The 27237-nt window shown below is 58.2% G+C and overlaps 1 protein-coding gene across 5 annotated transcripts in view; it reads left to right on the forward strand.

The window, feature by feature from the left end:
• The window catches only part of SDK1 (sidekick cell adhesion molecule 1), an 877999-nt gene that overhangs the window by 820494 nt on the left and 30268 nt on the right, over positions 1-27237 (forward strand). For all 5 annotated transcript variants that reach the window (XM_078074254.1, XM_078074256.1, XM_078074255.1 and 2 more), the window contains 5 exons: positions 12685-12800; positions 14680-14866; positions 16447-16584; positions 22430-22591; positions 23424-23549. In XM_078074254.1, coding sequence (XP_077930380.1) covers positions 12685-12800; positions 14680-14866; positions 16447-16584; positions 22430-22591; positions 23424-23549 — 729 coding nt within the window. The remainder of the gene's footprint in view (positions 1-12684; positions 12801-14679; positions 14867-16446; positions 16585-22429; positions 22592-23423; positions 23550-27237) is intronic.

Consider the following 27237-nt stretch of genomic DNA (forward strand, 5'->3'; position numbering starts at 1 on the left):
AGACTCCACACCCGCCGAGCCCCCAGACGCTCTGAGTGCTCTGGTCCTCTCTGCCCCACTGGTCCAGGGGATGGCCCCTGCAGAGAGCGCAGGGCACAGCCCTTCAGCGGAGAGGGAAGATGTCCCCTCCCGGCCTCCAGAGGCTTCTCCAGATCTTGCCTCTTGCATCGGGGTCTGGCAGTGGTGGATCGAAGCCAGGTCTGGGATTGCATCTAGAGCCTCGTCCAGGGGCTGGAAGCAGCAGGGGCTCCAGAATTTCCCCATAGGAGCGGTTTGGGAGAGCAGGCAAGTGGGGCTCACTGCTGCATAAGGAATGGGGAGCCAGGGCCAGGGTATGCCTTCCCTGGATGAGGCAGGTGGTACCAGATGCGAGGCTGGGTCCAGGTGGCAGAGAACCTTCGCAAACCACCCCTGGGGTTACTCCTGCTGTTCACCTGGGAGAGAGACACGCATGGACGTGGGGTGTAGGGCCTTACTGTCATAAATAAAGTCCTGTGAACACTGTTGCAAATCCTTTACAGCCTCTCTGATTCTCTCCTTGGGAGAAAATGCTAGAAGCAGAATCCCTGGCTCAAAGGACATGAGCGTTTTTTGCTTGGAGAAGCTGAAACTCACTGACATGCCGTGCCGTGGGGACCAGGACGCGGGTCTGTGGTTTCTCTGCTTCCACGTTTGGATCTCGCCTCACTTGTTAGGTGAAAATATATCTCAAAATATATCTCACTACCGTTCTGTCCGCCGGCCTTTAATCCCTACTCTGCCGGTAAATGCCTGCCGCCGTACACGGCGACGTTTTTCCTGGGGTCTTAGTGTTCTGGGGGTGATTGGTGAGAGCTTTGTATGCATCAGGGACGTCACGTCCGACCCCACTTGTGGCCCATGGTTTCCCTGTTCTGTTGTCTGTCGCTGAGTTTCTTGTGTTAAAATTGCGTGGTCAAACCTCTCGCTCTGCGGCGTCTCTGCTTCCCATCCAGGAGCCCGGGAGGTACCCAGCTTGTCTTCCCAAATTTTCATGGCTCCGTTGTTCCCAAAAACTCTTGAATGCATCTGGAATTTGTTTCAGTGCTGGGCCAACGTGAGCTTCTCAGCGGCTGGTTTTCGGAGACGCTGCCCCAGTTCCATCTGTGAGCGACCTCTCTTCCCGATGCCCAGGTTCTTGCGAAATCACGCTCGCTCTGGTGCCGCCAACCCCCTCATGCTGCTTTATCATCCGTCCTTTGTGTTTCACAGCGCTCACCCTATTTTTTTGTTTTCCAGAACTTCTCAGCCGTTTTTAGGAACTTTATAATCATTTTGGCAAATTCTGTCAGGGGTTTGACGGAATGTGTATTATGTTCTGAAGGGATGGAAAAGTGCACCACATGGTCATCCCGCTGGCTCGCCCTCCCTCTCTGGACCCCCCTCACCTCCCCCCTGCGCCTCCCTCCTTGGAGCTGCACTAGGCTCCACCCCGCGGGTCACCTGCTAGACTCGGTCCCTGCAGTGTCATCACGCGAGCCCTGACCCCCGACGGCTTGTCCTTACTCTACCCACGGCAGCCGGAGCCTGAGGCCCACCTGCTTGTCGAGGCACACAACTTCCTGTCGCCTCAGGAAAAGGAAGGACTCGACAGGTTCTCCCACCAAAAGAGGGAGTTGGGACTTTCTCCTGCACCCGGCGGGAAGCGCCCACAGGAGGTCAGGTCAGCAGCCTGACCTTTGCTCTTTGACATGACAACTTTTGCCAAAAAGGAAAAATGGATAGTCACACACTGTCGTCGTTCGGTTGCTTTAGGGGCCATGTGGGTCGCAATGGGCCTGAGTGTCGCTTCACGAGGCCGCAGAGCATCTTGGAACATTGGTTGGCTCTTTTTTAAAGAACGAGAAACTTACTGGGAACCGTGGGCTCTACCTTCCTTGGAAGTCGCCGCTGGCTGGAAGGAGGAATGGCATGGCTTCTGGCTGGCTTAGCTACCCTCGCGACACAGAGCCGGGCTCCAGCCTCAGGGGGCGAGAGAAGGCTTTGGAGTCTGCTGGTCTGAGCCGGGTGCACGGCCAGGAGTCAAGGGCACTTTGGCCCACGGCACCTCCCCAGCGTCACGCACGATCTCCAGGTAATTACCAGTGGACGCGGGGTCGTGACCGGCTGAAAACCACGGCAGCTTCCGTGGCGGGCCCGCCTGTCATGCGGTGGGCCCCGCGGTGTGTAGGCGGACTTGCAGGCAGGTGATCACGGACGGCGGAGCGGGTGTCGCCGGGTCCTGACAGTCTGCTGCGTGCCAGGCGCGACTGCTGCCGCGGGCTCCCCGCTGAGCCGCGGGGGCGCAGAGGCCATCCCCCAGTCCGGAGGTGGCCGGGGGCTCCTGGGGCTCCTTCTCACCCCCGGGGGCCACAGCATGTGGTTTGCTCCCTTGGTGCACAAAGTCCCGACGAGCCATCACCTCCGAGTTCCAACTGGAGCGTCCCCGCAGAGGGACATCCTCCCGTGTTGCTGGGCCTGACCCCAGCAGGCCCGGCAGGTATTGGTAAGGGAGGGGGGAGCTTGCCCGTCCCCTCCCCAGGCCAGGAAGAGTTGCGAGGGACGGCCCTGGCGTTTGCTGCCTCCTCCAGGCTGTCTTCAGCATCCCTTACTCCAGGACCCCTGTCCTGAGACCGCGTGGGAATGAGGCAACGGAGTCAGGCAGCTGTATTGATTCTAAAGCCCCTGCAAGCACATGGGGGTCGGGGCGCTGAGTGGGCGAGGGGAGGGCTGAGGCAGGAGTGCCCCCGGGAGCAGCATCTCCGGCCACCGAGAGCATCACCGGGTCCCCCAGCTCTGGGCGTCCCTCTCCTGCACCACGTGCTCCCCAGCCTGGATTACTGCCTTCCCCAGCAGACGAAATGTTGGTAGATAAAGGACACTTCTAGTAACCTAATTTCCATCAACGTAGGAAGGTTATGGAGAATATTCGAATGCCTAATGCTCTATTTGGAAAGGATCCCAAACATCACGCCATCCGGAGTCCCAAGTTCTCAGCCGATTCTCGGGACGTTCCTCGGAGTACCGTACTGGCGATGGGTAGAGACCCACTCCCCTGGCAGCTCGAGAGGCCCCTGGAGGGGGAAGACCATGTCCTTGAGCAGCTCGCACTCTGGGCGGAGAGAGAGGCCTCCCCTGGGACCTCTCAGCGGGTGAGGCCGTCCTCGGGGGGCCCCGCGTGGACTGGCGTGCCTGCTGGGTCCGTAGCCGGGTCGTCCCCGGGGAGGAGGAGCACCGTCCCCACGCGTGTGAGTCAGCAGACCAGCCACAGGGGGACGGGGTGTTCGCGCCCGCCCCCCGCGCTGCTGGCGGCCCAGATGAAGCTGCGGATCTGGAAGTGCTCCGACCCCGGGGTCTCTCCCCAGAGCCCGGCCTCGCCTGTGCCTCTCCTTCCCCGCCAAGCTCTTCCTGAATTCAAGAACCCCCCTCCTTTCGTGTGTTGTGTCACCGCTGATGGGGGAAGCCGGGAGTGGGCACAAGCCGCCGGGCTGGCTCCGCGGGCCCCCGGGCACCCGTGCACTCACCGCCCAGCTCGGCCCTGGCGCCCACGGCCGGTCGTGCTTGCTCTGTCCTCGCACCCGCGTCCCTCTGCCCGCTGATTCGGCAGCTCTTCTCAGACATCACACCCTTTCTGGTAAATGTCCTATCACTTCATTCAAACGTATCTCCAGCATGTACCCCTAGAAGAACTCTTCCAATACATACGTACGTGATTACATAAACTATGAAGGCATCATCTCACCTGGAAAAATTAATGACGATTCCTTTGTGTAATCCAGTATGCAGTCAGCACGCAGACCCCCGGGGGACTGCCGACCCTCCGTCCTCCGTTCCGTCCTCCCCTCGCGACTCGCCAGCTTCGGCCGCATTTGCCCTTGGAACTGCCGACGCCCTGAGCTCCTTGTTACCAGGTCCAGCGGCTGCTTCTCAGCCCTGCTCCTGACCCGGCCTTTGACTCTGGCCGACTCGGCCCGGTCTCTGTGGCACAACCCCCCAGCTCCCAGGCTCCACCTCTGCTCTCTCTCTGGCTCCGTTCACTCCCGTCTGTCTGTCCCTCTCCCAGGATGGTCACCTCACTCCCACACCCTCAGGTGCCTTCCAGGGCCGCGTGATTCCCGAGTCTACTCCTCCCTGTGCCCCGGGGGCAATGCCTCTGTCTATCCCCAAATCCAGGCAGCCTTGACACCTCGGGGGGCAGCCGTGACACCTCGGGGGGCAGCCGTGACACCTCGGGGGGCAGCCTTGACACCTCGGGGGGCAGCCGTGACACCTCGGGGGGCAGCCGTGACACCTCGGGGGGCAGCCTTGACACCTCGGGGGGCAGCCGTGACACCTCGGGGGGCAGCCTTGACACCTCGGGGGGCAGCCGTGACACCTCGGGGGGCAGCCTTGACACCTCGGGGGGCAGCCGTGACACCTCGGGGGGCAGCCTTGACACCTCGGGGGGCAGCCGTGACACCTCGGGGGGCAGCCTTGACACCTCGGGGGGCAGCCGTGACACCTCGGGGGGCAGCCGTGACACCTCGGGGGGCAGCCTTGACACCTCGGGGGGCAGCCGTGACACCTCGGGGGGCAGCCTTGACACCTCGGGGGGCAGCCGTGACACCTCGGGGGGCAGCCGTGACACCTCCCAGCCCTTGATGCCACAGCCCATTTGGCTGGTCAGCATTTGTTGACTCGCGGTCCCCAGCGTCAAATGCCGCGGCCGCCGCCCTCCTTCGGGTGCCGTCTGCTGTCTCCATCCTCGCAGCAGTCTCCGCCGGTCCTCACGGCCGGTGCACCCCCCAGCTTCAGCCCAGTCATCTCCAAGTATGCCTGCGGCTCGTAGCTGTTCAAAGACTAGCTGACACAGGGATCGTGGGCCCTCCCCTCCCGGGTTCATTGGCGACGTGGAACGGGACGCTCTGGGCTCGAGTCCCGGCCTTGCTCCTCGTCAGAATGCTCTTTCACTTTTCTTACACAACAGGAATGTCAGCGACAGCCCCACAAGCGGCCGCGGGGAGGGCCCATGTGGGGTCTGCCGCGGCCCCCTCCTCCCCTCCCTGCGCTCGGAGCAGGCTGAGGGGCAGCACGCCCAGCCCAGCTTGTCCAGGGTGGAGGCCTGCTGCAGCTCTTCCTGCTGGGGACCTAATTCCCCAGCCTCACTTGTACATCGATTTCTTGAACCGTGTTCCTTTGACCTGGAGCTTCGCCCAGGGGTCTGGTGCCGTCGGTCCTGACACTGGGACGTGGGAGAGAGTAGGAACTGGAGGGAGACACCCTCCCCACCCCAGACTTGCCACATCCCAGCAAGTGCGGGGCTCAGAGTTTACCTTCATTTTACAGGTGAGAAACACTGAAGCACCAAAGCTTCCAGAGAGTTCTACAGGAATGCTCTGCTGGTCAGTGGTAGCAGGACATACCAGTGTGGCTGCCTCATCCAGGGCAGCTGTTTTTCCTAGAAAATAAGGCCCTCTGGAATCAGATCAGAACAGAAGGACACAGGGTTTCAAAAATTGAGAAAACCGTGGATGAGGCCAGTCTGGGCCAGCCTCACTCTCCCTGGGGCTGCCTACCCCAGGTCACCTGCCTCTCCGGACTTCCTAGGCCCCCCACTGCCTGCCCAAGCACGTGCACACTCACCTCTGCCTCGACCTCCACAGGGGGCCCGAGTGGCCAGGCCCTGGTGGCTGTTCTGTTGCACCCGGCAGTCCCAGGGTTACATGACGGGGACAAGCTCACAAGGTTGGTGGCCGGGGACATTCCAGCACTCATACTTGACAAAGCAGCTTAGCAGCCAAGCACCCCCTTCCCAGCCCTGCCCTACATCCTTGCTTTCCTGACCCAGAGCTGGGTCCGCAAACCAGGCCAACAGGCCAAATCCAGCCAGTGCGTGTTTTTGTAAATAAAGTTTTATTGAGACGCCCGTTCGTTTACATACCATCTGTGGCTGCTTTTGCCATATGAAGGCAGAGTTGAGTCGCTGTGACCCAGACCTTGCGTCCCTCAAAACTTAAAATGTTGCCCAGCCCATCACAGAAAGCTCCCCAGCGCCTGTCCTTGACAATCAGCAGAGCCTTTCAGTTACGGAGACCCCAGTTCAAATCCAGCCCATTCTGGGACAAACAACTTCTGCCCCTTCAGGCTCAGCTTTCTAAAGTGTGAAATGAAAAGAAACATCTTACCTCTAGCTTGAGTTTTGCAAATACAAACTGCATACAGTGCAGGTGATTAATCGGGGACCATGGTTTGTGCCACACAGACCACCAGCGGTCACAGTCCAGTCATGGCCCGTGGGCCTGCGTCTTGCTCCGGTGGGAAGCTCACTCCACAGGCAAGGAGAAAAGTGCTGGTGATGGGCATCGGTGATGGTGGAAAGCATCACTGGCGGGGATCAGACTCTGGGTTTGTTCAGCACTCACCTTTATCACTGAAATGCCTGAGAGAGAACTGCATTTGAAGTCCCACATTTAGCACAGGGGCTACATCAAATTCAAGCCAGTCCTTCAGAGCCCAGGATGTGCAGAGACTGGGCCTCGGCTGGGTACTTTTCCTAGAGGAGCTCATGCTTGTACAACGGATACATTGGTTATCTATCACTGCATAACAAATGTTCCGCACGCAGCTTGAAACAACACGCATGTGCAACATCGCCGTGTGTGGAGGCCAGGTGTTCAGGCACAACTTAGCTGCGTCCTCTGCTTTGGGTCTCCCCAAAGCGGTAGCCAGGGCGGCTGTCTCATCTGAAGGCTGGACCGGGGGAGGAGCCATTTCTAAGCTCACTTGTGGGGTGGTTGGCAGGCCTCTATCTCGTGGGCTGTTGGACAGAAGCCTCCCTGAGCTCCTTGCCATGGCGAGCCTCTCCAGGGGGCATCTCCCTGCATAGCCGCTGGCTTCTCAGTGCATGAGAGGGCAGGACAGAGGGCCAGCAAGATGGGCACCAGCCATAGAGACGGACAGTCTCCTGGATGCTAATCATGGCACCGCCACCCACCACGTCTGCCACGTTCTGCTGGTCGGAAGCAAGTGCTCGCAGGAAGGGAGGGTGTGCGTACCAGGAGGTGGGACCATGGAGTGTCTCCATCATCCAGGATGCTCGTGTCCAAGGCTGTGGAAGGCAGAGCACCCAGGACACACCTGTGCTGCTCCTGGCTAATGAAGGAACTGCAAGGAGAGACGGACATTTAAACACATCAGCACGCGGTGACATGACTACTGACAGTCCCTATGGGGACATAGCCCAAGCAGGACCGGTGCACCCTCCACGCCTGCTGAGCGAGTCGCTGGACGGTGAGTACAGGGGAATGGGCTTGGAGCGAGACACTGTGTTCAGGCCACCTTACTGAGTGCCTCCTCCTTGCTGGCTGCCAAGCTGTGTCCTCTCAAAACTTAATTCATTTCGTCTCTGAAACCCATTAAGTCTGGTATTTTCTCCTATTTTACAAAAGAAACTGAGGCTCAGAGAGATGGAACTGTGTCCCAAGTCCCACAGGCTGAGCCCAGATCCTAAAACTCACCATCCAGGGCTTTTCCCACAACCTTCCATCTGCAGCCTCCGTAGCCCGGAGTCCATGACATTGTTTTTGAAGATGGTTTTGGGGACCTGTTTCCTGGTTTTTCTTGTTAAGCTTCCTTAAAGTTATGTTGGTTCTGACTCAGCAGTGAGGTGATTGGAGGAAAGACGGGCATCTGAGCTCAAGTGAGGGGCACCAGGCTGAGTGAGATGGGGCTGGACTGAGGCGGCCACTCCAGGAACCCGGGAACGTGGCCTCGGATCCCCTGCCCTCCCCCGCGCGTTGTGCTGGGCGTCAAGGGTTGAGTGCGGTGTGAGTTGAGACCCGGGGCGTCGAGTGCGATGTGAGTTGAGACCCGGGGCCAGGCCCTTCTCTCTCCGCCCCGGTCTTCCCCTGCAGGAAAGGCAGTGATGAGAGCCCGCCTCCTGGGGTTATGAGGGTGAGGTGAGCCCAGACAAAAGGCTTGCGCACGCACCCCCACGCCGTCCTCAGCACTGTGGTCACACCCCCTGATGGGTCACAGTGATTCCAGCAGCCGGCAAACTAGATGAGAACACTACTCTTCAAAAGGCCCTCCAGATGTCTGGGGAGAAGGGGCTTTGGTTTGAGAAAAGGGTGATCCATGTCTTTTGTGTTCATTACAGATTTATAAAACACGATCTTCTCACTTTGAATTCTGTTATAGGCTTTTTTAAACGTTACTGTGTGATGTCGAACTGAACACTGGTTTACAGAACCGGAGTTCCTCAGGGCAGGCCTGGCAGCTGCCTGACCTCCTGCGGGGCCCCGGGCATTGGACTTGATGTTGGTGACAACAGTGATTCTCCTGTCTTCCTTCTGGGACTGTGCCCTTGCCCAGAAGTGAACGAAGCCTTTGTGTTTCCAGGCTCCGCTCACCTTTTGAGATTCTGCTCCTTTCCCACATTCCTTCGCTGAGTCATTGTTCTGTCTCCAGTCTTGACTTGTCCCCCACTGAGTTAAAGACCTCCTTTATGTATTGCGAAGGCCCCAGAGGTTAGATAATTACCCAGAGCCGGAGTCACTCTCCAGGTACCCTGGCTGAGAGGAACAGATTGTATTAGCAAAGTTTGCTGAGAAGGTAAACTATGTTAGAGAATTCTATTTCCTGTTTGTTTCGACAGGAAATCAGAAAGAGTGGCCAGAAAAATGGGGATGTAATTAATGTTAACTGATGAATGTATAATTTTTTTATTATATAAAACAAATACCTGTCTCATTATGTTAAAATGTTAACAATGATCCTCAAGGTATCAGTTAAAAAATTGCTCTACCCAAATAATAAATCCCTGGGTTGCAGAAAGTGAAAGAAACCTAGCATAACCTAGCATGATCTAGCATGGCCTAGCATGATCTAGCATGGCCTAGCATGGCCTAGCATGATCTAGCATGGCCTAGCATGGTCTAACATGGCCTAGGATGACCTAGCATGATCTAGAATGGTCTAACATGGCCTAGCATCCCCTAGCATGGCCTAGCATGGTTTAACATGGCCTAGCATAATCTAACATGGCCTAGCATAGCCTAGCATGGCCTAGCATGATGTAGCATGACCTAGCGTGGCCTAGCATGACCTTAGCATGGCCTAATATGATCTAACATGGCTTACCATGACCTAGCATGACTTAGCATGATCTAGATGGTCTGATATGGCCTAGCATGGTTTAGCACTGGCAGATGCCCAGCACGGCCCCAGGTGGCTCCGGCACCTCGATGACCATCTGTCCGATGTGACCCCAGCAGATACCCCACCCTGTTGCTCTTCCTGTTCCAGCCTCGTACGTGGCCCTCACTTCCCTGGCCCATTGTCACATGTTGAATCCTCCCCGTTATTGAAGGATACTCTTTTCCAGGAAAGACCCCATGTCCCTGGCCAGAAATGACTTCTCATGGCCCTTTGAATCTGTCCTCACATCACACCCTGTATCATGATTACTGTGATTTCTCTCTCTTGTTACATGTTGCCGCGTCTTTGTGTCCACCCACCCCTCAGCGCCAAGCCTAGGGCCCGGTCGATATTCAGGAAAATGTCAGCACATTATACGCTGTGGTGACAACCAGCCGCCGAAGTCCCAGCGGCTTAATCACCAGCGGTAATTTCTCACATTCCCCGTCCTCCTCGGCCAGCTGGGTCCCTCCTGGTCCCCGTCATCTCCTCTCCAAGACACAGACTGAGGGCTCAGCCCCCGCGTGGGAACTGCTGCTCAGGTGGTAGTGAGGAAAGAGGAGGTAGCCGGCCGGGGACCCTCTGGAAGCTTCTGCCAGGAGGTGGCCTGGGTCACTCCTGCCCATGTGTGACTCCTGCTCTGCTGTCATCGACCACGCTGGGGCCAGCGGGGGGACATGTGGGCCCCTTCAGGAGGGAGACTTCCCCAGGCCGGACCGACGACCCTCCCACAGAGGCAGTGGGTAGTTCGAGTGAGTGAGTGAGTCTGCAGAGTTATTTTCTGCAGCACACAAAACCTTCCCTGACTCTCCCAAGCGTGCACTCATCTACCAGAAATCTTTCCAGGCCTGTTGTCTCTTTCTTTCCGTGGTGTGAGCACACGGGGCCTGTCCAGTGACCTCACCTTGGAGCGGAAGCTCTTAAATGCTGACGAGGGAGGGTCTGCAGCTCAGGACTGAGGAGTGGCCAGGTCCGCTCGGGGCCTGGTGGGCACGGGCTTAGGGGGCCATGAGCCAGGGCTCTCTGCTCTCCAGCAAATTAAGACGGAGCCAGGCATAGCCATGTTGTTCCGGCAGCTGCTCGTTGACCCGGCTGCTGCTGGCCGGCCAGGTCGGGGCAGTGCGTCTGCCCCGGGGGGTCGGGTGAGAAGGACGAAGTGCTGCCCTTCCTGCTCCATTGAGCTTGTGTGCAGGGCCTCCCTGTGCAATCAGCCAGAATCCCAGAAGATTCCAGAAATCTTCAGGGGCAGGGTGCTTCTAAAGGCCCCGAAGTTCCTCTGTTACTGCTCCGGTGGGCTCTGTCTCTGGCGGCTCTGTGGCCAGGATGGCAGGAGCCACCCCACCGAGGACTGGCTCCCTGGGGCGTGGTGGCATCGTCAGCCCTGACGCCGGGCATCACCTTTGCAAGCCACCTCTCAGGGCTGCTTGTGGGCAATCCATGTCTCAGCACATGTCAGAGGCAGCTGTGCGAAAATGCTCTTTAACGCCGATTTCATGCATGTGACGAAAGCATCCCAGGCTGACACCCGTGTTTACTGTACATCACGGGCGCGAGCAAGGGCTCGTCAGACATTCCGTCCGTGCCCCCCGCACATGCGCCATGACCAACAAGTACTGTATTTGGGGCTGTAAACGGCATTGCCTCCCTAAGTCGGGTCATCCTGCTGGCGTGGAGACCCAGACGCTTTCAGGAGCCAAGAAAATGCATCTCAAAACCGACACGCTCTGCTCTGTTTGCACACATTTCTCTCTTCCCTGCTGGTGTCGTCACCAAAAATGTCCTTGTTCCCTGCAGCATTTTTATGGCACAAAAGCTCTGTGCTGCGGGATAGCTGGTGGGCACGTCAGAGCAGCTCGGCACCTGCATGGGACCAACGGGTTTTGTCCAGCGCGTGACGACCCCGGCCAAGAGGCACGTGGCCCCTGAATTCCGGGAGCCGCCTCGAGTCCCCGGGAGCCCCAGTTTCTGTGGACCTCCATGTCCAGAAAACAGTCTCGGGCCCGGGGTTTGGGAAGGAAACCCTGGGGTGGGGGTGGGGTGGGGTGGGGGTGGGGCACCACGCACAGACGGTTCTAACCGACTACCGGGGTAATGGCCGTGCTCAGTTTTGCCTTTCACGTTTTAATTGTACGACAGTAATTTTGCGATAGAGTTGCTGATGGCAAACATGCAAGACATTAACTTTATTTATGTTTTGGATTATTAATGTGGCTGTTAAAATTCCTCCAGTTAGTTTTGATTGAATTGTTTTTTTGTGTGATTCTGTTGTTTAATGGAGCGGTAAATAAGAATTTCTGATAATGAGGCCGAGCATCTGTCACAACAACCTGGTGTCGGTTATTAACATTTCCATTAACGGCAGGGTGGGCAGTGATCATACGGGAGCCACACAGTTAGAACAAAATAAATAGTCGGTGTCAGGCTGAGTGGGTGTTAATTACTATTTTATTCTGCTTTGGGGGGAGGGAGGGGAAGGGGTGACTCTCAAAGGTCGTTCTCTCCCGAGAGCCGGTGTGCGGGGCCGTCGCCCTCGGACAGTGGCTGTGTCGTCTCTGCGCACAGCCTGGAAACGCTCCTGGGCCCGCAGGCCGAGGCCCCCAGACAGCTCCCGGGGCTCCGGGGTCCAGCCCAGCACAGACCCGTGGGGGCACGCACAGGGGGGCAGGGGAAGGGAGTAGCTCCCAGGAGGCAGAGAGCAGCCCATCATGCACGGGTGCCGGGCGAGGAATTCAGAGACGGCGCGGGGCTGGCGCACGCAGAGGAGACGTGTTCTGCGTGTGCACACGTGCTCTCGCCCGGCTTCCCAAGGGCCGCCTGCTGAGCCGATGGCCGCAGTGTCCTCCCCACCTCTCCGAGCACAGTGTGGCCCTCGGGGCGGGAGGACCAGGTCCTCAGAGTTGGAGCCGTGAGGGGCCTCGGGGCAGGGCCACAGGGAGTGGTGCCGTCTGTGCTCCTGACCCCGTTGGGGGATCAGCCCGGCGTCTGCAGCCCCAGGGAACGGGGCTCCTCCCCATGAGATTCCTGGCATGGGCACACAGATGCCTTATTTCCTCCACGTTCCATCCAAAACGCAGTGCCTCGCTCCACTGCGAACGTGGGAACACGCCCCGTGGGGCCAGCAGGACCTGGTGCCCACTCAGCGGCAGGCCCCCAGACGTCCCGTCGAGTCCCGGTTGGTGCTGAGACCTCAGATCCTCCTGCACGCGTCACACCTTGACGTCACGTAGCCCTTAGACCAGCCTGCCAGCACCACCTCGCGTCCCACTCGCGAGGCCCGCGGATGACCGCATCATACCTTTGTTTTTGAACACTCTGCCAACCGTGTCTCAGTAGAATCTGTTTTCTTTGTAATTCTGCAGACTATTTTACGCATCTCTAAACGTGGTTCCAGGAAGGGTTTGCAGGGCTCCCTGGCATAGAGGTTGGATGGCCCGGGGTAGGCTCTCAGCTAGGGGCCCTGCACGTGTCCACAGACACCTCAGCTCCTGTCCTGCACTGCTCTCTCCCCAGCCCCGGCCATGGCTCCGCAGAACGTCCAGGTGACCCCGCTCACGGCCAGCCAGCTGGAGGTCACGTGGGACCCGCCGCCCCCGGAGAGCCAGAATGGGAACATCCAGGGCTACAAGGCAATGCTCTCTCGCATGGTTTGGCTCTTCCTTCCAGGTCACCTGTAGGCCGGGATAAGTGGCCTCGATCCCCAGAGTTCCCGAGGGCTTTGCTGGAACCCCGGCCACACTCCATGTCCTGTCGGCAGACAGCCAACCGTCTGCCCGGAGAGCCACGGGCAGTACTGAGCGGCTGGAGCGGGCTTAGCCTGACCTTGCCTCCCGGCCTGGGGGTGGGGGCCTGGTGCCCAGGATTCCGTCCCTCCCAGGCCCGGCCAGGACCCCTTTCTGCCCCTGCACCCGCTCTGGGGGCCTCCAGTATCTCTGCTGACAATAAAACAGAGCGGGCTGAAGAGAACAGGCTCTCCAGCCCAGCTCTGCCCTTGAGTTTCTATTGAATATTTCGTGAGGTCCGGGCTGGAGGGGCCCAAGAATTTGCATTTCTAACAAGTTCCCCCAGGGGTGTGGTTCCTAGGAAGCCCACTTTGAGAACCACCACACTAAAATCTTACGATTTCACATTAGTTAACCATTCCGGAGATGGGGCCAAAGAAAGGCAGCGGGCCGTTGAGTGATTACCCAGAGTGGGTTCATCTGGGGGGGCAGGAAGCCCCCCACGCCCATCTGCAAGGCCACTTCCGTGCAGAGAACTCAGAAGGACCAGCTAAACCGGGCTGTCCCCGGCAAACTCCCCCTGAATGCCTCTCCTGCTGCAGGCCCAGGACGGGCGGTCGTCAGCTTCTGCGGCCAGCCTGCCCTGATGACTATTGGGCCAATTAAATGCCCATTTAAAAATGATTTTTGTCGGTGTTTTATGAAAATAAATACCTTCCTCCGCAGCAGGGCTGTTACAGTGATTAATGAGCTAGTGGGAAGTCTTGTGAGCTTGGAGGCAAGATGCTATTTATGTATGTCCAAAATACGTTTTCTAATTTCCTTAATGATAAAGACATTGAACTTGGATATTGATCTCAAGTTAGTAAGGCCTGTGCAAGTGCAGGATCGGCTGAGCACAGTCGGGAGAACAGAAGCTGGACCGCGTCTGGCCGGCGCAGGTCAGCTGTGCTCACGGTCCGGGTACATGCCAGCAGTGCTGGACGGAGGGCCCCCGCGGGAGGTGGGAAGCGGGCCCCGGCTCTCTGCATGAATGGCCTGGTTGGGTTGCGGCCCACGGAGCCAAGGTGGGTCCACGGGTGGGTGCTGTCTTAGGGCAGCCCGGCTGGCACTGGGGCGGGGCGGCCGTCCTCGGCCCGCTGTCCAGGGAAGTGATCCTGGAAACCTCCTCCAGCCCGTCCACGAGCACATACAAGCTGGGTGAGGGGAAATAAATCTGGGAGAAGCACGGGGCCTTCCCCCACAGTGCTGAGCCCGACGTGGTTCTTCCCCGGGTTATTTTTGGTGCCCCGTGGATTGAAGACTCACGTGTCGGCCTGCCGTGGGAGTGCAGGGCAGAGGCCCGGGTTCTCTGCACAGGCTGGAGCAGGGGTGGATAGGGTCGGTCTCCTTCTGTCCAGAAGACTGAGGGACAGGACAGAGGCCGTAAATCAAAGCACCGAGCTCTGGAAAGGAAAAGGCATTCACAGGGAGCTGGAGGAAAGTGCCACGTTCCGTGTTCTGTTAGGCAAAGCCCAAATTCCAGAAGAACAACTCAGAAATGCAAATTATTGGCTTCCCAAACTGTATTAGCAGCCGAGGACCCCCCTCCCCCCCGCACTGACTTCCCTCCCCCCGGCTCTCGGCCTTCCCAGCCGCAGCGGGGCCTGACCCAGGGGCTTCGTGCTCGGGCCCACAGTCCCGCCTCACCCTGCACTGGCTGGGCCACCTCCCCTGAACGAGCTCTGGAACGGGGCTGCCACCCCGTCCCCACGGCCCGCCTCTGACCTCTGGCTCTTCCCAACAGGTTTACTACTGGGAGGCAGACAGCCAGAACGAAACGGAGAAGATGAAGGTGCTGTTCCTGCCGGAGACGGTGGTGAAGCTGAAGGACCTGACGAGCCACACCCCGTACCTGGTCAGCGTCTCCGCCTTCAACGCCGCCGGGGACGGGCCGCAGAGCGACCCCAGGCAGGGGCGCACGCATCAGGCCGGTAGGAGAGCGGCGTGTTTCCTCCCCACGGTCTTCTGCTGGGCCCCCTCTGCCAGCCACAGGCCTGGTGGCCCTGCAGTCGCCCGTGAGCCCAGCTGAACAAGCGGGCCCTGCTCTCTGTCCCCACAGCTCACTGCTCAGCCTGCCCTGTCCCACCCCGTCGTGTGCCGAGCCATTCCTGCAGAGGCCTGGGTCCGATTCACTCGCTTCCCCCAGGGCCTGGCCTCAGCCTGCTGCGTGGCGGCCCCCGGTACCCACGAGGTGGCTGTGAGCGTAGACGCTCCAGGGTCGCGGAGGGCAGGCGGGCTCTGCATCTGCACCAGGCCTCCTTCCAGTTCCCTCAGGGAGCTTCTTACTGGGGTCTTGGCCCCGGCATGTCCACACCCCTGGGGGACGAGCACCTGTGCATGGAGTCCAGGCCACAGTATCGGGCGCTTCCCGGGTTTCTGGGGTCACAGACCACACGGAACGGCTCGCCGCCGCCTCTCAGACTCTTGCCACCAGCCAGGCCCAAGAGCACTGCGACACCAGACGTCACCCTGCCTGCCGCCCCCCCCCACACACGGAGTGTTTCCAGCACGAGGCTCATTCTCCCGTGCCTCTCAGCTTCCCAGCAGCCTGGAGAACTTAGGAGGTGGTCAGGAATTCCCAGGGAATGCAGCTTAGCACTGGTCCTGGGGATCTCTGAGAGGCACTTCGTTCATGGGACCCAGGAAGTGCAAAGCCAGGAAAGCCAGGGAGATCTGTCTCGCTCAGGGCTCCCGGGAAGTCAGTGGGTTCAACCAGTGAACCCCCCTAGGTGCTTCATCTCCTGGGGACGGGGACTCCCTAGCATCATGCGTCCTTCCCACAAGATGACTGACCAGCTTGCAAGGGCAGCTTCCCGGGGGCCTCATCCAGCAGCTGGGGAGGGGCCGTTTCTGGAATCCTAGCTGGGTCACCTGTTCCTCCCCAGGGCACCAGGCACCTGGCAGGTCACGGGGTGACTGAAGGGAGCACAGCTGGGAGGACGCATGGTGCTGATTCCGGGGGTCAGCCCCGGGCACCGACCCCCACACGGAGCCCAGGCCAGGGGGCGGTGAGCAGGCTCTGCTCCCTGACCACATGCCTGGCCCTCCACGGCCACAGGCAGCTCCCCCACCCAGGGTGGCTCGCTGGGGCCCCCTCTCTCCAGCCCCAGGTGGAGCCCAAGAGGGCCTCCCACACATACCCACAGGCCAGGGAGGAGAGGGGGCGGGGCCTCCAGCAGGGTTCCGCGCTGGGAAATGAAGCCGTCCGCCTTTCATTCTGCGCCTCTATCTATTATTCATCTTTGTGCCTTTGTCACTGCGTCTTTCAGGCTCCTTTGTGTTTAAACCCCATCGTTTTCTCTGCTCTTCTCGAGAGGGTCCAGGTATCTGATGGATCTGGGCAAGTTCAGAGACAGTCAATAAATCTTCTTTCATCCCAGAGCATGGAGACTTTTACTGAGTTGAAAATAACATCTAATAACACTTTTATTCGATGTGGAGGCATAGACGTGTATGTAAATGATCTATAAAGGAGCTTGACTGAAAGTCCCATTACGCTCTGTTCCTCCAGCTCCTGGGACCCCCAGCTTTTTGGCGTTCTCAGAAATAACTTCTACCACGCTTAATGTCTCGTGGGGCGAACCGGCGGCGGCCAACGGCGTCCTGCAGGGCTACCGAGTGGTCTACGAGCCCTTAGCACCCGTCCAAGGTGAGGCCCGAGGGGGGCAGCAGGGAAAGCCAACCTCACGGGCGCGCAAGCCACTCCCCAGTCCGCAAGAGGCCTGTGAGCCATCGCGGGGCCAGGACCAGAAGGTCCGCGCCCTGGGCTCCAACACAGCCCTCCCCCGGCCGGCTTGCAACAGGACACTCTTTGACCTTTCTCCCTTTGACCCAAGACATTTCTCTCCTGTTTCTGCTGTGTCCTGTGGGCACCACTTGTTAGAACCACACAGAGAACGTAGGCCCATCATGTTCCATGGGCATCCTAGGAGAGGTGGTGACTGTCCAGCATCCTCAGAGATTTCTCTAGTGACACCCTTCATGCATTCATTCCCTCGAGTCTTTATTAAGCTCCTGCTGCATGCCAAGTGCTGTTCTAGATGCTGGAGTCTATAGATCCGGGGAAGCAGGGACCTTCACCGAACTGTTCATCATGATCCTTGCTTCCCTGAATCCGTGAGTCTGTATTCCAGCAAGGAGAGAAGCAACACGCCCACAAACAATCCACGATGTGATGGTGACCAGTGTCTCGAGGACCTAGGCGTGCCGAGCCCCCAGCCCTGGGGAAGTTCAGCAGCGCATGGGCCGCTCAGGGTCGGGCTCGGGGTCCTGAGGCCAAGCCTGAGGAGTGGGGAGGAGGTCGTGCGAGAGCGGCAGGCCGGGTCACAAAGGCCAGGTCACCAGGGCAGGGTTATGAGGGCCAGGTCACGAGGGCCAGGTCACCAGGGTCGGGTCACCAGGGCCAGATCACCAGGGTCAGGTCACCAGGGCCGGGTCACGAGAGCTGGGTCACCAGGGCCGGGTCACAAGGGCCAGGTCACAAGGGCCGTGGCTGCAGGGCCCTGAGAGGGTCTGGCTCACACAGACCAGGGCCTCTCTGGCTACAACCACAGTCTCAATGCCATGGAATGAAAAGATTTATTGATCAGCTCCACACTTCCGAGGATCAATCAGAAGAAGCACAGACCCTCCAAGAAGAGCAGCAGAAATGTTTACACACAGAGGAGCCTGAGAGACACAGTGACAAAGGCATGAAGATGAATTATCGATGGGAAGAGAAGATACAGAAGCTTCTGGGGAGAAGGTGTTGCGGCCCGGCACAGAGGTTTGGGCCTGGGGAGACCAGCGGCGACCGCGGCACCTGGCAAGGGGCTTGGAGCTGGGGGCCTGGGGGTGAGAAGTGGGGACAGGGGCTGCGTGCGTTTGCAGGGGAGACTGTGCACCGCGTGGGGAGGGGGCAGTGACGGGAGTGTGCGTGGGCTGGGCCACTCGGCAGCACTGCTCCGCCCCTGCTGGGTTATCCCTCTGGCGCTGGGGTAATTTCTCGCTTACCCGTCCCTCCTCCCCACTCACAGCTGACGTGCTCTTGGAGGGCTCCATAGACATTCTTCCTCACCCACCATGTGCCCAACACCATGTCAGAGAAGGGGGACAAGCCCAGGGCAGGCTCCCCTGGTAGGACACACAGCCAGACTGTAAACATTATAGTTTATTTAATGTCTAGGACGGAAAAATATAACCAACACATCAAATAATATTGGCACTCCATTTAAAGCCGTGATAAAAGTTTCCTTTTAAAATAAGTACATTCAAGTAAAACGGGGTTGATTGGAAGAAAATTTAAGCACTAGATTTTATGTCATCGAATCTAAAATGCCATTATTAACTGTAAGATTCATTGTTATTTTATGAAGTGCTAGCAAAGAAAAAATGCTTGCAGTAAACCGCGGCCCAATACGTTTGCATCATCAATCCCAAATCAGAGATGTAAAACTGTGCAGGAAGAAAGGGTCTCAGACATTGACACGCTTTGGCAAATACCCGCAGAGGTCGGGCAGGCGCAGAGTTCGGGAAATGGTGGAGGGCGCGGCACCGGCTGTCCTGCTGCCGAGTTCTCTTCAGGACCGGGTGCCTGTCTGGGGACCAGGGGGCCGGGGCGCGGCGGGGTTGGGGTCCCTGCAGCACAGGCCCAGAAGGAGCCAGGCATCTGTGAGTGCTCGTTCCGCATGCACAAAGCGCAGAGCGCCCCTGGGCACCGTCCGTCCGCTGCCCGGTGCCATCTGTGCACACTGCCAGGCGTGCACACACGTGCGCACACGCGGGTTCCGGGAGCCCACGCTGCAGACGCTGTTAGCCACGCACGGAGGAAGGATTGCCAGGATTGGCGGTCCCGAGCGACCTTGGAGTCCCTCCTCATCGAGACAGTGAGTCTTCCCGTGCTTCCTCAGATAAGTGCAGGAAAGGGTTTGTAGAATCTCTAGAAACTCCGTGGCGGGCACCTCTGGGCCTGGAGCCCAGGCCGGCTCCCCTGGTCTTGTAAAAAGCACTTGCTGTCGAAGCAAGACCATGGCCATCGTCCCTGACTGGTGGCGGGCCACGGTGGCCCTGCTTCTTCACCCCCCGCGCTCCGTGGTCCCGACGTCCAGGAGTCCTGCTGGCTTGCCAGGCGTCTGTCCCCATGGCCTCGCCGCACCTTCCAGGGACATGATCCTGCATGCGGTTTCCCTGATGCGGTCGGGGGTGTGGTCTCGTGACCACGGGAACCCTAGCATCATTCACACGACGCAGTGAGACACTCCGGTGCCTCATGCGCAGCTGACACGCGGCTTCCTTGGTGCTCCCTGTAAGCACGGCCCCACGTGCATGTCCGCGATCGTAGGTGGGATGACGCAGCTCTCTACAGACCAGGCCCGTGCGAAGCACCTACGCACACTCGTCCGCGTCCTCACAGGCTGCGCGGTGTGGGGGCCGCTTTTACTCACGTCTCACAAGAAATGGGGCTTCGAGCCCTTGAGACGGCCGCCCGGGGCTGCAGATGGGGAATGCGGACGCGCGTGGGGTTTGAACCTGGGCAGGCTGGTTCGAGAGCCACCGCGGTGGGAAACATCTGGAGCACTTGCATTTCTGCAAGTAAACACGCTGGGAACGCCACGGAGAGAAGCATGTGGAGCGGTCATTGAAGCGTTTCATGGCCACCTGTTCTTCCCGTTCCCCCTGGAGTGACAACAGGTGGGGTCACTCGGTGACACCATTTCGCCTCTCGCCCGTCACCGGCATCATCTCTTCTGTCTGTCGGGAGGGCTGGTTCTGCCCACCTGGATCTTCCTGGCTTCGGCAGTGAGCGTGATACGCTTTGAAATCAGGGCAGGAGAAAGTGCTTTTGCTCAGCACCTTATGCATTTCTCCAGACTCTCAGGGCGCACAGCTTCCTCAGGTCCCCTGCCGCTTAGAGCAAACCGTCCAGACCCCCAAACTTGGACCATGTTGGTGGCTTGGGCGCATCCCAGACTCACTGATTCCTGCTCATCGTCGCGCAGCTGATCCAGGCCTGGGGCTGGTGACGGGAAACATTGAAGCTGCCGCTGAGCTCCAGGCTCTCCGCGAGTCAGAGGGTCCTTCGTTTCAACTGCAGACCTCATTCCGAAGCAGCATTGTCCCCGCTCCAGCCGGGGGTGAGGCCGGCCATGGGTCCCCCATGTCCTTCCCACATCCTCCCGCTTCCCTGGCCACCAGCAAATAGCCTCTTCCTGAGGAGCAGACTCACCAGCCCTGCCCTGGTTGACCCTGTGACCTTCTGGGGGTGTCCCTGCTCACCTCTAACATCAGTATCACTTTGCAGGATCCCACCGTGTGCCTGCCTGGTCTGACGGCATCTGCCAGAGCCCCTGGCTTGGCCCAACAGAGGACACTAGTCCTGACCCCTTCCAGCCCGAAGAGAACACAGGCCAGGAAAGGGCAGAAGCTCGGAGCAGGAGAGACTTGCCGTGGCCTCTCCCTGCACGTAGGCCCTTTGGGGCGTTTTGACCTGGGGCTGGCGAGGGGAACTTTCAGTTGCACATAGGACGGTGTGTGCTGTTATATAGTGAAGGGACCAGACGCTCAGGGATGAGGCCATGGGGGCTGAACAGAAGGCAGTGATGGACAAACGCAGCGCGTCGTCCTGTGCCTTGCTGAGGTGTGACTGCCCAGCATTTCCGGCGGGCTCGTCCAGCCCTCGCTGTCCCACCTCCACACCCAGATCCGTCTCTCCCAGGCGCGGGCGGGATGGGGGGGCTCCTCTTGTGGCTCCAAGAAGTCTTCGTTGTGTCCCCTCCCCTAGGGCAGCGGCCAGCCAACCTGCTCAGTGTGCAAACCTCTAGAGTGGGGGTCTCTTAGAGAAACCCAACCCCTGCCCCCTTCACGTTGGCTCCAGATTTCCAACAGGGAATCATGAAAGTAGCAAGTGGGTCTCTGAACGATTTCCGGTTCTTCCTGATGCCTCAGAGAACCTCTACGTTTCCCAGAGACGGAGTTACAAATGTAGTGAAAACATCAGTCATCTTTCCTGGGGGGCTAGCATCATATGAACTCTGCAGTAATGCCGGCCGGCCCTCTTGTGAGGATTGCCAAAGACATGACACGTGTGTTTATACACATGTGCGTGGTCAAGCTGGGGAGAAGCTGTAAAACGGTGATGTCGCCCGGTAGTGATTCTGCTAGCCCTGGGCGGCGCCTGGGTTACACGCGGGCAGACTCCGGGCCGGCCAGCCGCTCATTGGCCCAGGCCAAGGGAGCAGAGAGCCCGGCAGCCTCCCCCTGCCAGCAGGCCCCGGGGTCACTCCATCGAGAAGATGGGCCTGGCTCATCCCTCACCTCCCTGGGCCAGTCCCCTGGTCACAGTGGAGAGAACCAAGCCACGTGGAGCCTGAGCCACATTCTGGGGGAACGGATTTTACTTTTATGTTTTTTAAAATGTTTTAAATGGTAGTATTTTATGTGATTGCACCCCAGGGCTTTGTAGTGCAGGGCACGGTTTAAAAATTGACTAAATAAATAAGATTCTGACATAGTTGAGATGCAGGGGAGGTCGGACTAGCTCTACCTCCTAGTGGGATGGAATTCACAAAATCTGTACATGGGTTTGTTTCTGCTCTGGGGAAAAGGAAGGCATTTTTTAATTAAAAAAAAGAGGGTTGCTATCCAGAATAACTTTATATTGAAGAAGACCCCATCTGTTTGCTGATGATGGTCTTTGTGCATGCAAACCGTCATCCTGAAACCCCTTTCTTGAGCCATGCGAGGTGAGGGCACAACATCTTCAAACTTATTTAACCAGAGAGCCCCAGTTCTGTCCTGGAAAATGCTGCATTTGTATAATTTTCACCATGCGTCTTCCCCCCAAATGTTAAATCTTAGTTTTCTCATTCCATGTAATACAACCAACCACACGTTCACTTCGTTTATGTAAGCGAACTGTTGTTGTCTGTCCTCATAGTTCTCCGAATCGGGGCATCGATATTTGCAGTGATGGTCTTTCTTTGTCCTGCTTCAGGGTCCAAGGATCACGTTCTCATGAGTGGTTTGGGGGCCTTTAGGCCACAGGTTGGCCAATCCAGTCGGGCTGGAGACCCCTCTGGGGGAAGCCCATCTTGTAGCTGAAATGAAATCTCCTGCATCTTCTTCCCTGTTCTCTTCTCTGGAGTCGGGAAGCTCCAGGTCACCTACACAAGCGACACAGAGCCTGGTGCAGCTCAGAGCCCGCGGGAGGGGGGCCTGACCCGGGCGCGGGAGGACGGGGGGGCCTCCCCGCACGAGGCAGGATGCGTGGGCCACCTCCCGGCGTCGCACCGTGAGGCTGGCTCTTCCCTTTGCCAGCACCACGTATCAGACTCGAACACTCATTACACTTATCTGTGTTGAAAATTGCCTATTACCACCACTTAAACTCCTCCCAATTGTAAGAAATACTTCCTTAGCGAGCCGGGGACTTCATCTCTGTCGTCACGGCGAAGTAGGTGATGCCATGGCTCTTCTGACCCCGGCCCCCTCCCGGCCTTTGCTCTCGGTGGTTGCAGGGGTGAGCAAGGTGGTGACGGTGGACGTGAAGGGGAACGGGCAGCGCTGGCTGAAGGTGCGCGATCTCACCAAGGGAGTCACCTACTTCTTCCGCGTGCAGGCGCGGACCATTGCCTACGGGCCCGAGCTGCAAGCCAATGTCACGGCCGGGCCAGCCGAGGGTAAGTGGAGCTCCGCCAAGGGCCCCGTGCCCGGGGCCGTGCCAGTCAGGGGCCCGTCCCCGCCGCAGGCCAAGCGGCTGTGGCCCACCCAGAGCGGGCAGAAACGCAGAAGCCTTCTGGCAGCATGGGTGTCTGCAAAAGCACGTGCTAGCACCAACTTCCCCGGACGGGCTTGTTAAACAGAGATGAGCAAGTTCTTAGGTGTTAAACATGTAACGTTTGGGCCTGTTTTCTGGAAAAGCTTAGGAGAAAACAAGTGAGTTTTTTAAAGGTTTATTTATTTATTTTTGTGGGGGGCAGAGGGAGAGCGAGAGAGAAACCCAAGCAGACTCACCATTGAGCGTGGAGCCCGACTTAGGGCCCGACCTCACGACTCTGAGATCATGACCTGAGCCGAAAACAAGAGTCAGCTGCCCAACAATTGTGCTACCCAGATTCCCCCCACAAGTGCAGTTTTTGAAATAAGGTACACAAGAAATTTTGAAGTGCTCACATCATGCCGAGGAGCCCTGTAGCTTCCCACTTAAACTATTTTGGCATTTTTTTTAAATCCTTGGCAAGGTGAGGGTGGCAGAATCCAGGTTCCCAGAGGGCCCACTGCGTGCCAGGCGCAGTCCTGGGCCCGTTGCCTGGCTCATCTCTGTTCACGTCTGGCCAACCCATGAGACCAGTGTAGCCTTCCCACGTCTGGGATGAGCAGAGTGTGACCGGGCAAGGCTAAGCCACCTGCCTGGAGGAGTAGACTGAGCCTGGGCAGGGCTGGCCCCACCTGTGGGATGAGGAGCCCCCCGAGTGCCAGTCTCTACCCGCCCCTGTCTCTTTTATCCCACAGGCTCCCCGGGGTCCCCCAGAGATGTCTTGGTCACCAAATCCGCCTCTGAACTGACCCTGCAGTGGATCGAGGGAAACGCGGGCAGGACGCCCACCACCGGCTACGTCATCGAGGCCAGGCCCTCAGGTAAGGGGCGGGGCTGCAGCACCTGCCAAGCCGAGAGTCTGAGAGTCAGAGCCCTCAGCCTCCTCTCAGCCTTTCCCTAACGATACAGAGATGAGGGCAACTCGATGAAACGTTATGTGCGTCTCTCCCTCTCCTCCGTCACCTTGCGGGCATAGATTCTCCATGTTTCACCGCAGTATGCATCCCTAGGGGTGTGGTCATTGTCATCCTCAGAAACAAGTACATGCAAACTTAGGGACACTTGCAGATACTTCCAACTCATCAGTAGGATCCAAGAGTGTTTCTAGAGGCCCATTTTGGGCTCTTCATCTTTGCACCCAGACAGAGTCCTGCTCCTTTCTGATCACGATGAAGATTCTTGTTCACAGTGAGTCCCACACATCATCCCGTCTTTAGGCTCCTGAGAATGAGGTCTGAGGTCCATTCTCTACCCTGTCTGCCCTAAGAGGGTTTTCGCTCCCTTCCTCCCATTCAACGGTAATAACTAAGCATGGGCATTATTGGAAAATCTATTTCTGCTGCATTGAGCCGGCTATTACTCCTGGGAGCTAGGGGGTATCACGAAATGCAGAGAATACTGCGCACGTCCTCCGTGACCTTCAGAGGGTGGCACATCTAATCGTGACTATCTGAGCATGAAAATCCACGGTGTGCCGGGGCTGCCTGCCAAAAGCCCACCACCAGAGCCTGCCCACGGCGCTGGGCATCACCGTAGTTGGACAGTTCAGGAGCCGCTGGGCCGAGAGGAAGGCCCGCCGTGTCATACTCGTCACTGAGTCAGACAGACTGCCCACCAAACTGCTTTTGAGAGATCACTAGTTACAAGCACCTCCTAGTAACTCCTAAGTAGACAATCTGGTGCCTGAGACAAAACAGCATCCGTTAAAGGTGATATGAAAAGTTCTTTGGCTCAAGCATTAGCACGTTCAGCGTGTCAGCCCGAGGGGTCCTAGGAGCTTGTGGTTGAGCAAGGCACTCAGTCCGTTCTGGAAGCGGGGCTCACAAATCGGTACGGGCATTCTGCGGCCACTGGGTCCCTGCCCCGTCCCTCTGAAATCAGGCGGCCCCGAGAGCACACAGCAGGCTGTCTGCTGAGGACATCCGATTGCCCAGCACTTTCCGAGACTGCAGGAGCTTTGAATACGGGCCCGGTGAGATCTGGGCCCAGCCAAGGGCCGCGGAGGCCGCACTGACCCCAAGGAAGCAACTCTACGCTTTTCTCCCCAAATCTAGGGAGAGCATTCATTGCAAAGCTTGCTTTGTGCACTTTCAGGCCCAGCAAGGGGCTCCTGAGAGAATCTGGGAGATCCCTGGACATCACTGACTCCTAACTGAAATTCAGCATTTCCTTCCCTCATAAACACAGGTGTGTTTGTTTACTGTGACTGCGGTAACCATGGACCCCACACTGGGCAGCTTCACCCACGTGCGTGTCCTGCCTCCGCCCGGAGGCTGGGCGTCCAAGGGCAGGGCGTGGCAGGGTGGGTCCTCTGAGGTGTGAGGGAGGATCTGTGCGGGCCTGTCTCCCTCTCTCCCGAGTGGTTTGCCCTCAGTCTTGGGCGTTCCTTGGCTTGTGGAGGCGTCACCCCCATCCCTGCCTCTCCCTGTGCCCAAATGCCTCCTTTTTATGAGGACACCAATCATACTGGGTTAGGGCCTCCCCTCAAGACCTCGTCTTGACTAACTACATCCGCAAAGACCCTATTTCCAAATAAGGTCACACGCTGAGACATGGCGGATCAGACCTTGAATGCGTGAATTTTGAGGGGACGCAATTCAACCCCCCACGGTAGGTAAGAGACCACGTACGTAGCTGCAGAACCTGTGGAGTTGCGAGCAACAGAAATCACTCTGCTTCCCATCCATCCCGGCCGCGCGGGGCCTCCCAACAGGGCTGCCCTTGTCGTCCGAATGCTGCGTGGGCCTTGTCACCCAGCGTGGCCCTGGCATCGCGGTGCTCCCTGAAACCCAAGTCTGTGCACCCCGTCTTCCAGAGAACCACGTAGGCCAACACGTAACCCAACGAAAACCACGTGTGACCCACACGGACCACAGACCTGGGAGACGGGGCTGCCGGGAATCTCCAGTCACCTCTAGGTTCCTGCAGGCTTTAGGGCAGAACTGCCTTCCCCTCACATTTTATGCATCTAAAGCCATCCCGAGAAGGTGTCCCTTCAAGTCAGCAGATTGCCAAAGGGGGCTGTGGCCCCGAGGAAGGGTAAGAGGCCTTGCGCTAGAGGACACGCACACACAGAGGACCCCTGCCAACTCCTCTCCTTCTGCCGAGGGCTTGCTCCCCGACTAGTGTTAAGACCCGCCCCCCTGATGCGTGGCTGTGAGGACCGCAGTGGGGTCCCTGGGGTGACGGGAACGCTCCGTGTCAGCGACACTTCCCGGCTGCCATGCTCTGCTACTGTTTTGCAAGATGATCCCGTTGGCGGACACCAGTTAAAGGACACTCGGTTTCTCTCTGCATCATTTCCCATAACTGCATGCGGTTCTATTTACAATTACCTCAAAATCAAAAGCTCAGCTTAAGATTTAAAAAAATATATATATACATGTATCCCACGGATGGCGGATCAATCAAGTGCAACAGCGCATCTTTGGAAGGAGCATCTTCGTGTCAGAGATCAGCCGTGGGGAATGGACCACGTCAGCGGCCACACGCGGGTGTGTGGGCTCGGAATCCTAGCAGTGGAGAGCACATTCCAGCACTTTCTGAGCAAAGAGAAAGTATTGATTCTTGGGCTTCTCATTGGGTCATCAGAATCGCATCCATCCACCGTAAGGAAGGAAGCAGGTGGCCTGTTGGAAGAAGGGCAGCTTTGGGTAGTCCGGACGACGGTGTGAGGATGAGCTGCCTGGGACACCGGCCCAGGTCTCGCACCGCGCCCCGAGGGCCTCGGCTGGCCGGATGCCTCCTGAGATCAGCAGGACCCCGAGCTCCGCCAGTTGGTGCCGCGAAGAGGAAACCGGCCCCCGGGGACTAAGACGTGACAGGACGCTGACCTGCAAGACGCTGTTTTATTCAATGAGCGATGATTTGCCTCTGCTCTGTTCTGAGACCGTGGTCCCCTTTCAGACCGTGGAGCAAACCAGAGCGGCCGCGGGGCTCGCCGTCTCCCCGCGGAAGGGTGCCTCCTCCCTCCCGTGACGCAGGCCCGCAGCAACTCAGAGGCAAATGAAATGCTTTTATGGATTGTCAATATTTAAACACCTTGCTGGTGCCTTAGGGCTTTGGATCTCAGCTGTCATCTATTACAGGCCTCATTACACAAAACATTAAACGCTCTATCTTATTTTCTCCACCGAAGCTCTCTGGCAAGACTTTCTCCAGGCAGGCGAGTATTTTGAAGGGAGCGGGGGTCTGGGAGATGGGCCCAGGTTTTCATGAGGAGGCCCTATTTTTGGTGGAGTCCATCTGGCACCCGCGGGTCCCTTGCCACAGGGTGTCTGGGGAGCCTGAGCCACTTTGCACTAGGTGGCCCCCAGAGCCCCCTGCGTCTGCTCGGCCTGCCGTCTTCCCACCCAGCCAAATCTCCATCTTGCACCCGGGAGGCAGGCAGCTCGTCAGCTTGGTGGCTGGTGCCACGAGGTGGCCAGTGGGCTGGGGCAGGTGGGGGCAGGTGGGGACAGGTGGCAATGCAACCCCTTCCTCTTCTGCATCCTCACCGTAACCCCTTGC

Source organism: Halichoerus grypus, chromosome 6, assembly GCF_964656455.1.
Source record: "Halichoerus grypus chromosome 6, mHalGry1.hap1.1, whole genome shotgun sequence".
NCBI classification, from domain to species: domain Eukaryota; kingdom Metazoa; phylum Chordata; class Mammalia; order Carnivora; family Phocidae; genus Halichoerus; species Halichoerus grypus.